Source organism: Setaria italica, chromosome V (genome assembly GCF_000263155.2).
Source record: "Setaria italica strain Yugu1 chromosome V, Setaria_italica_v2.0, whole genome shotgun sequence".
Taxonomy (NCBI): domain Eukaryota; kingdom Viridiplantae; phylum Streptophyta; class Magnoliopsida; order Poales; family Poaceae; genus Setaria; species Setaria italica.
In genome coordinates, this window is record NC_028454.1 from 16,002,855 (window position 1) to 16,013,128 (window position 10,274).

Genomic DNA, 10,274 nt, shown 5'->3' on the forward strand with positions numbered 1-10,274 from the left:
GATAACTGGGAGCAACATCGAAGACAAGTAGAATATTGGACAAAGACTAGAAAGTTCTACTTGCAATCTAAGATAACTCGATAACTAGCCACACAACCAAATATCAGAATATAAGACTTAACATAGAAAGTCCTGATAGAGGTCGTAATGACCGGGTGACGATACTTACAAGCTCGCCTGAGATCGAAGCCGATGCAACCGTGCGCGCAGGAAGGAACTCGTTGAAACTACTCTACTTCTACTCCTAGGGTTTTTGTGGCATGGCGTCGAAAAGTTGTATTGATTAATTGATGATTGATTGTTACAAGGCTCATGGGTTTATATTTATACCCTAGAGCAAGCTAAAATCCTAGTCGAATACGATACAAACTATTACATCTATTTCTAAAAACTACCAAAGATAGCTCTCCACGCTTTTGCCTTATTTGGAAGAGTCGATTTCGCTTCGGACTGGGCCCATCTAGTCTTCTATCGGCTTCTGGAACCCTGGTCAACTGCGGTCAATCTTATTCAAGGTGGCTTCATCAGCAAACATTTTCATTCTCCTTCATCAGCCGTCAGAACCTTATCAACAGCAGTTGACTTTGGTAAAAAACTGGTGTCAACACATGCCCCCCAATTTTAGAATATAACATTATGTTCCAAAATTCTCTTCTCTTATCAGCATCTTCACAGGTCCCGAGCCAATATCCTTCCAAAACCAAAAGAGTCATTGTTGCAATCATGATTATTTTCCCAATCTTCGTGATGGCGGCGCCCTCGATTTTCGAGATTCACCTGATCAACAATACTATTATATAACCGCTCCGTCGTTTCTTCTTCTACCTCGTGCCAACCAAGTTTCCCACCTCCACAAATCTAGGTGTCTTCATCACCGGTCATCCTCAACCTTCCCCACAGAGATCAAAGCTCCAAAGTTAATTAATGGTGACCTCCACTTCTGTTCCCGAGGTATTTTCATGTCGCCGCCTTGCTCAGGCGATTTTAGATCTGATCTATTTTCCGCCATGTTTCTCATTCCTTCCCTTTTTCTTCTCATTCCTTCCCTTTTTTTGCCTTGATCCGTAGGTTCTTAGAGACCATGTTCTTCCCTTTTTTGCCTTGATCCGTAGGTTCTTAGAGACCATGTTTTGATTTCCCTTAGTGATGTGAATAATGCATTCTTCCTTGACCCCATGGGTGACAAGGATACCACTGTATTCATCAATACTTGCATTTGTGGACGGAGGGAGTAGCACGGAGATGTAAAAATAGGCTGGCTTCAAGAACTTCAAGCAAAACTTTTTTTTGTTTTAGTGTTGAACTTCAAGAAATAGATTGGCTTCAAGAACTTCAACCAAATCTTTTTTTTTGTTTTGGTTTGTTTTAGTTTTGAACCATTTTTAGTAGTCCTGTGCTCTCACCAGCCCCATCCGCCTATTCATGGAGCAAGAGTAGATAGTGGGCATGGTCAGGCGACTTATGTGTCAAATTTTGTCATGGTCATAGATAAAAAAGGAAAAGAAGGAAGCGCCAAACTCTTTGCATGCTGCATAGAGCACTGAACCCAAGTGACATACTCTCCATCGTCATAACAAAATCCAGCCAAATAGTGTGTAATGTCGAGAAGACTCTTCATACAACAAGTTCCCTTTCAAATTCAACAGTCATTATAAAAAAAATCAAACATACATTAATACAGGCTGATAGGATACAACATGCATGTCTGCTTGTGTTATTCACATAATTCATCAGCAGCTCATGATCGTGTTAGACATCCTTCTAACCTCATGATTCGTGAGTTTCTATCTCATGATATTGAGACTTTATCGATGAGCCAACAGATGGTATTCATTTACCAGGCACACAACTTATAAAACACAAAAACAGATGTACAAGAGCTTGTGTGCCAGCAAAGATAAGGGAAAAAGATGATAACTAGCAGCTCTTTAGGTCAGGTTTCGCAGAGAAATTGTCCATAAAAGGTCTGCATCAGACTGTACAGTTACCTTTTCCGATTGCACAATGTTGGATGTGCTAATCATGCTCCCAAATCTCATCTTTGATTCACCTGGAAGTGAAGAAAAGGATCAACACTACTTTATAACAAAGAGTATATAACAAATCCTATACTGTTCATGTACATTCTCCATGAGAAATTGAGAACTGACGGAAACAGATTCATGTGGAGTTCAATGCTTATGTAAATGTCAGCAAACAGTACTTCATTTTCCACTAGATTATTTTTGGAAAAAATCTCCACTGTGTCCACTTAACCCCCTGAAAAAAAATTAGGTTTACTTTAGTCCCCTGAACTATTTCATTTGGTCCAATCTACCCCCTAATTAGATTTCTTTTTTTCATTTCTCCATGTATGAATTGAATTTTGAGTTCAAATTTTCTGAGCAGATACAAAACATGGTGCTTTACATTAAAAAATTATCCTAAGAATTTTTTATGATTATTTTCACAGGTTATGAATATTTAATACGAAATTGATCTTAAATATACGAAATGTAATCATGAAAAATTTCTAGTGTATTTTTCTAATGTAGGCCATCATGTTATAAGTCTACTAATAAAATCTGAAATTAAAACTCAACTTGTACATGAAGAAACAAAAAGGAGAAATCTAGTTAGGGAGTAGATTGGACCAAATAAACTAGTTCAGGGAAGTAAAGTGAGCCTAAATTTTGCTTAGGGGTTAAACGGAAAGTGAATAGGTGAGGGAAGTAAAATGGACTTTTTCCTTTATTTTTTCATGAATAAACTTGACAATATATGTGTTTTCTTTAATTTCAACAAATAATTCCTCAGTGTTTCCACACAATAGACATTAATTTGATTTTTTTAGAAAATCCGTAGCACATGCAGCTCAACCAGGAACTTACACAAGTTTATGACCAGACAATAAAGCATAAAAGAAATTACTTAGATTCCATTTCAGGCCAGTGGTTGTGGTGCTTGTTGATGGTGCTCCAACAGGAAAAAGCCCACAATGTGGTCCTTCAACAGATGACTCAATATAGAGTTCATGGTGATGCGTCTTGGGAAGAAGTCTAATCAAGCAATCATCTGATAGAAGGACAATCCTCATGTCCGAAAACAGATACAGAACATTGATATTTGCCGCCTCATGATCAAACCTTCCACCTAGTGCTCCAGTAACAAGCACACAGAGCTACAAGTTTTGAAGGAAAAAAGTAAGCCCCACTTACTAATGAATTTCAGTTGTGAATCTAATATTGATAGAAAATACAAAAATGTAGGAAACAGAAACAGGTGTACGGTGATTGCTACTTACATTAGGTTTTTCATGATCAGGTGTACGGAGATGGATACGAGAAATACATTTATGTAAATCTGTTGTCTCCTGGTTATGTGATTTATCAGAAATTTTGGATCCCTGAAAATAAGAGGTGTTTAGCAAAAACGAAAGTCTAGTCAATGATGGCTTTAAAGTTCACTTGGTCGTTAAACATTTCAGGCAAAGTTCATATGTATGGAAACTAGTGTAATACAAAGAAATGGCATGCATTTGTTAATGCAGTATTTTATAATTGTATTGAAGTTCATAGCATAAGTGAATTTTGGAAACCAAATTTCAAACAGACATGTAGCAGCTCATTTTAGTTCAAGTATGCAAGAAAGAAATGGCATGCATTTGTTAATGCAGTATTTTATACTCATATTGAAGTTTGGAAACCAAATTTCAAACAGACGTTTGGCAGCTCATTTTAGTTCATTATGCGATCGATAGAAGCATCAAATCATTTATTTGTTTGACCATAGTAATTAGAAAACGGCAAGTTTGTCGACATAATAACCAAAAGAATTGGCATTTCCTGCAAAGTCACCAAGCCAGCATCCATTCAGAGTTCTGACTATAGTCACGTCAGATGGACTACTATACAGAGGATCCTCCTAGGTGGAACTACAGCCAGGTGTTGCTGGTTCACACACTTGGTTATCATTCTGGAAGCTTCCGAGTCTTTGGAATCATAGGAATAACTTTGTTTCCAGTGCTCTGCACCTAGCTTAGCAACTGTCTTGCCAGTTTTCTGGTGATGAGGTGCACTTGTGGTGCATGGCTGAGTCCAAGGGCTTGTCCCTGATTTTGGGCCCGAGAACAGATGGTTGACTTATCACAGGTTGAGTCGTTATTTTTTATGGGAGCGTATGTGTGTTCTGTACAGGTTGTTCTTCTTTAATGCAATGATATGCAGCTGTCATGCCTGTTCAAGAAAACAAAAGGAGAAATGCAGAAGGCCTCTAACTCTTGGGTTAAGGTATACGTAATGATAAAACAAGTTTCTACTGATTGATATAGCAATTTGATTGAAGGGACAGTGATTTACAACGACAAATGGAATCTTTGACAAGTATTAGTATTTTGTGTCTAAACGAGATGCTGTCCAGTTGTCCACTAAAGCCTTCGGTTGACTGCAACAACATCAAAGCCTTTCAGTCCCAAGCAAGTTGGAGTAGGCATTAGAGCATCACAAATGACAGTACATGCACGTTTAGTTCTTACGAGTTAAATCTAACTTAAAAATCAAGTATGAACTGACTGCTATGTAGAACCCTAACTAGGATGACCAGATAAACAATGTAGAAAAGAAAACTCAAGTAAAAGAACCTGACTAGAGTAGAATAATTTAACTTCAGGCCTTATAGAATCCATATCCCCCTCAATTATTTCTGGAACATACCTGTATAACAGCAGCTAATTATGATGTTAGGTAAGAAGAGTCCTCCAAATTATTTTTTGATTAATATTTTTTAAGAAAATGACATTGAAGTCTGAAGAGCAATGATTTTTTAGAAGATTGAACATCAACCCAGAATCATAACCTAATTATAACATACAGTAACTCTTCTAAAAAGACTTTCGGAAATTAAACACTAATAATCAAAGTTCACTTTTCTATCTTTGATACCCTAATCAGCTAACGGAAAATAATGAATTCTGTGAATCATTAGCAAGGATTCTGCAATCATCTAAAAGTACTAGGCATATTATGGTAGATCTTATATGTATCGACATGAAAAATATATTTAAAATGCTTGAGATGTACAACTGGCAGTAATGCATACATGCTTAGGCATCTTAGCATATAGATTCAAGGATTTAAGCAAGAGGTATCTCCTCGCATCTATCCTTGTTTCATCTATTTTCACTCTTCCACAACCTCCCACTTGTGCACCGCTCTTCACGCAGCTGCACGCCACTACAACCAGGACCAAGTCAATTGAGTCCTAAAGCCAACTTCGCTGTGTAGGTGTGCGTGTGGGTGTGTTCAGTGCTTGGGTTTTGGTCCTTAACCGGACTCGTTGTACTCTCTTTTCTCTCTTAATGAAATGGCACGCAGCTCTCCTGCGTCGTTCGAGTAAAAAAAAAGTCCTAAAGCCAAAGCCATCCCTTCCCCATCACACAAAAAACAACCATTCCATCTGATTCCCTAGGACATGGAAACCCATAATTTTCTTATTTTATAAACAACTGTTCGATGAGCTCTAGAAAGAACTTAACCTGTACCACAACGTTGGCCCAGAACTTAAGTAATCCTATTGAACCTCAACTAATTACAAAACAAAATCTAACCCAACCCTCACGGACACAGACACACATTCAACCATTTAATCTATTTTTGCATGAGTCTTTTTACGGTCCATCAAGAGGTACCAAGTGTACTACCAGTTATAACACGGGAGGTACAAAACTTTGATACCAGTACCATTTTTCTGTCCCTACACGTAATAATTTTAGTACCCCTGTAAAGTTTTTTTAGTTTTTTTTTTGCATAAGGCATAACTATCCAATGAAGAAACCTACTCCCTCCGTCACAAATTACTATTCGTTTTGGCTTTTCTAGATACATACTCCCTCCATCACAAATTACTATTCGTTTTGGCTTTTCTAGATACATAGTTTTTGCTATGTATCTAGACATACAAACATCTAGATCCATATTAAAAGTTTTGTATCTAGAAAAGCCAAAACGAATAGTAATTTGGGATGGAGGGAGTATTTCAGAGTAAATGACCATTTTGACATTGATAAAGACAGCAGTATATGGCAGCTTCTATAATAATAACCTTAAGAATGTTAAAAATCAATAAGCACTTTAGTATGACACAATGGAGGAAAACTTCACCTATTTCTGGTGCTTTTCTCATCTTCATCATTGGTCATATGAAACATCTCATCAAAAATACGATTAGCTCCTCCATCAGCGCAGATCCTCAAGTTTGCTGTTCTACATCAATTTCAAAGGTAAACGTTTAAGGACACTTTTCATACAAAAGAAAGGAAAATACACTAGAATTACCTTGAGCCCAGAGGCGGGGCATGAATCGTGGAAGTTGCTGGTTAAGAACGACTAAAGCATAGTTCATGACTGGTTTGTTGGCAGGTTGATGCAGTTTTGGAAGAAGGAAACACGAAGAATGCATCATTACATCCATAGTGCGTATTGTGCGCCACAACATCTTGACCTCTTGAAGGGGGTACCTCAAGCTAGTGCAACGTTAATACTGTTTTGGCTGTTGATACCAATATAGAAAAGCAAATTGTTATTGTTGCCAATGCCATTATATGAAAACCATTTATCCTACACTACACAGTTGCATCGCCAAACTGCAGACAAATATGATTGGTTCTCAGGCAACAATGGCCAAGTATTTTAACTAGTACTAGCAATTAGTTGCATCTAGGAAGGGAAAATAAATATGCCTATGCCCCCACCCCCCATCTAAGGAATTCAATTAATGCACTATTGGAGTGTAACAGAATGGAAGAGAGGATGAATTCTTGTAGCCCTTCTCATCTTGAGTAATTTTTGTTTATCCATCATCTTAAATTAACGCTTGTACCAAGCCCCATCTTCCTTTCCCACACCATGAACATAAAAAATTTAGTAATCCAACCTAATCAGCCGAGAACAGCATGTCTACTCTGATTACTCCATTTGCATCATACTAGCAAATTCAGACTCTGGACAAACTCCAACACAAAAACGTCCTGGTCATCAAAATTAATTGAACGTTCTGCATTCTTTAGTCATTGATTGCAATACCAAAATCTCCCAAAAAGGAGAACCCCTCCCAACCTTCCTCTCCCAAATTGACGGGGGGAAATATCATATTCAACACCGGGCCAAAGACCCAACCGAAATTCTGCACCTCCCCCATGGAATTCCACACCAGACAGCCCGGGCCACATCACAATCCCGCTCCTATCGATTTGCCCCGGTAGCCAGAACCCTCGCATGCACCAAGATATCGATTTCCAACAATTGGAATCGTTCTTTGGAGGACCGACGACCACCACAGTAGAAGAAAATGAATGGCGAGAGTAACCTCACAATACTGTGGTGCAGGCAACCCTAAACGGAAGAGGAACTGAGAATCGCATGCGGATCTCACCTCAGGTTACGCGCCGAGGAGGGAGGATGGGAGGCTCGGAGCCGACCAAGACGCCGCTTTCCAGCGCGGTGCGGGGCGGTGGCGACGGAGAAGAGACTGCTCACAGGTGAAGGCAGGGTGAAGGAAATAAAAATGGCAAAGCTCTCCACGGTCGCTTTCGTTGTCAGCAGCCGCATCTTGAGTTTCTTTTAATTGTAGCCGCTCGATGTGCGGCAACCGATCGTTCCGTTCGCGTGGGCATCGTCAAAGTGGACCCGGAAACAGTTTCAACGACGTGGACTGGACCAGGAGGTCTCGATAATTTGCAGCGAGAACCAGGTTAAAATACTTCGTAAATTCGCCATTTGCGACTGGAACAAGGTTAAAATACAGGTGGACCGAGGGCATAATGTGAGGCGGGCAGCACGAACTAGAGCTCGTGTTTTCATAAACATAATCAGCTAGTTCAAAGCAATGCCTTTGTAGGAATATACACCAAAAAATATAGATTGACAATAATAGAGATTTTATGATAATTCTGGAACCATAAGTAATATTTGCTGAATTGCATGTCATTGACCGGAAACCGACAATTGTGTTTATTGACAAAGGGAAATGAAAAGGTCCCAACCTCGGTATCTTTCGATACATCTGGCTGTTTTTATTACAATCCAAAAAGTTTTTTTATAGACTCCATCAACTAGGAAGCAACACATCCATTTTCTTCTGGTCAAGAGAACCACTTGTCAAGCTAGAGTCAAGGCTCCGCATCCAGTGGCGGAGTTAGGATTAAGATCAAGCTGGGGCCAATTTCATCATGATCTTAACAACCTATAACTCAAGTGCTATATTATGTAAGCGCAAATTAACTCCATAGAAATATATTATAACTAGTATGAAAAATCAATCAAATATGTGCAGGTATCAAGAAGAATGGGCAGTGATTTGCATATAGCAGGCATACTTAGCAGTTAATAAAACTAGCTGAGAGAGCAAGTGCTAGAAGGTGAGACATGCATGCATGCAGCCATGCAAATTTACAACAGCGTTGTATCAGTAGTAGCTGAGTAGAAGCTAGTGCGCTGGCCTTTCATTTCTTCGGAACTTTCCCCTGAGCAAGGGGGGCCATGGCCCACCTTGGCCTCCACCTAGCTCCGCTAGTGCCCGCGTCGCCCAGACAGGCGATACGGGCGACTCGCTTGCAACGCTGCCGCCGGACCGTTTCCACCACGTTCCTCCACTCACCGCTGCCTGAGCGGGACGTCTGGAAGCCCGGAGCTCCCAAGGGCAGCGGCAAGGCATCCTCCCTAGGGCAGCACGGGGAAGTTGTCTCGGGCGGCTTCAATCGCAACGACCGGCGTGGCTCCGATACGGCGTCGCCGCAGCCGGATCTGGTGCCCCAACCGCTGGTGACCTCGGGGCCGATCTGGCATCCACAGGGGTGCGAAGGGCTGGTGCCACGGGTGGCTGCCGCTCAGGTCGTTATTGCCCCTCTCGTCCGTTGGCCGCCCCGGAAGGGAAGCAGCGCCTCACCCTGCAGCTGCTAGAATTGGTGCCTTGGACGGATGACTGTTCGGCCCTCATGGCCGTTGCTCCGACGGACGTTCAGTTAGTTTGGCATATGGCCTCGCCCGACATCGTCTTGCTTCTAGGGCTGCTTGGTGCTCCTCATGGTGTGTTGTTTGTCCTGTTTGGTCATCATCATGCAGGTTGGATGTGAGTGCCATTTGTGAAAGCCTGATCTTGTTGACCACGACAACAGTAACACCTATCCCCTCCTTGAAGGCGTTGTCACGTTGTCCCCTCCCTCCTACCATGTTCTCCAAGGTGAAAACTTTGCTCCGATTCGGACGGGCAGCGATGGTGTGCTGCATCATGACCTCTTTGGAGGCGCCGTCCCGGGGAACCTTTGCTGCGCTTCAATCCACTGCTTTGGGTACTGCATTTGCCCCAATTCAGGATCTTCAATAGCTCGTGCTGGGTGTCTTGCAAGTTCTCATTACCCTTTGGTAGGGGTGAGGCTGGTTTTAGTGGCCTTTTTGTTTGGTGGTCAAAGCTTCAAACCAAGTTGAGGGAGTTTCTATTCACCAAAGTTGGATTTAGCTCAAGCTCCGGTTCTACTTTCTCCGGAAGTGAGATGAACTTGGATCATTTGGAGTTGACATTACGAAACAAACCGCGGAAGAATGACTCTAGCTCCAATGGACTCCAACTACATTCAACTCTAGCTCCAATTGACTCCGCGCTCCAAGTTTGACTAGTGGGTAGCGATTTTCTTGGCTCCAGCCCTACCTCGATTGTACGGACGAGATTCAGGCGATGGCAATGGTTGATGTTGTGGAGTTGCCCTCAAGAGTATCCTGGTCCCCTAAGTGGGATTTGGTGAGTTAATGACACAAAGCTGAAGTGTCTAATTAACATTCAAGTGCATGAGCAGGTATAAAAAGATTGGTGGACATGTAGCACTAATGTATGACCCTTAAAAAGGAAATGAAGTGTGGACGTGGCATATATTAAAGACTAAATTTATTTTCAGTTTGAAATTGAGTTTAAGAATGCCGCGTTAAGAGGGATATGTAATCTATGGTCTAAGAAGGTGCTCAAGATGCTCTAACCAACCTATAAGAGACACCTTTGCACTTGCACTTCACATGGGATATATACAAAGAGGTGCTCACCTGAGAGTTCCGAAGTTTCCGTAGAAAATTGCGGAATACTCCGGAGGTTCTGGAGTTTTCCGCAGACAGTTCCGGAACCTCCGGAACTTGCCATCCCCAAACGGCTAGTTTTTGGTGAAGGGGTATAAATACCCCCTCACCCCCTCCCACAGCAACTCTCTCGATCTAACTTCGACCTGAGCTGCTCAGAAACATTCAAAGTCCCTCTTT

At 41.4% G+C, this 10,274-nt stretch overlaps 1 protein-coding gene across 3 annotated transcripts; it reads right to left on the reverse strand.

Annotated features, from left to right (window-relative positions):
• Positions 1-1,589: 1,589 nt before the first annotated feature.
• On the reverse strand, positions 1,590-7,560 carry LOC101782163 (thiamine pyrophosphokinase 2). 3 transcript variants are annotated; one of them, XM_004968665.2, is made up of 7 exons: positions 7,408-7,560; positions 6,312-6,499; positions 6,138-6,234; positions 4,619-4,691; positions 3,284-3,385; positions 2,911-3,160; positions 1,590-2,050 (listed from the first exon to the last, which is right to left on the reverse strand). In XM_004968665.2, the coding sequence occupies exons 2-7, from the start codon at positions 6,469-6,471 to the stop codon at positions 1,929-1,931; spliced, it is 804 nt and encodes a 267-aa protein (XP_004968722.1). In that variant the 5' UTR covers positions 6,472-6,499; positions 7,408-7,560; the 3' UTR covers positions 1,590-1,928. The 3 variants fall into 3 exon arrangements, with proteins under 3 accessions (XP_004968722.1, XP_004968721.1, XP_022682863.1); XM_004968664.3 differs by having other exon boundaries at positions 6,312-6,525; XM_022827128.1 differs by having other exon boundaries at positions 1,912-2,050; positions 2,871-3,160; positions 6,312-6,525.
• Between the last annotated feature and the right edge of the window lie 2,714 nt (positions 7,561-10,274).

Bases quoted from the DNA above. Each gene is read 5' to 3' on its own strand.
- LOC101782163 (XM_004968665.2), bottom strand. From the start codon at position 6,471: ATGTTGTGGCGCACAATACGCACTATGGATGTAATGATGCATTCTTCG. The intron at 6,235-6,311 runs GTAATTCTAGTG...GATGTAGAACAG, and splicing joins GCCCCGCCTCTGGGCTCAAG to CAAACTTGAGGATCTGCGCT. The intron at 3,386-4,618 runs GTTCTTTTACTT...TCTTATTTTCAG, and splicing joins AATTATTCTACTCTAGTCAG to GGATCCAAAATTTCTGATAA.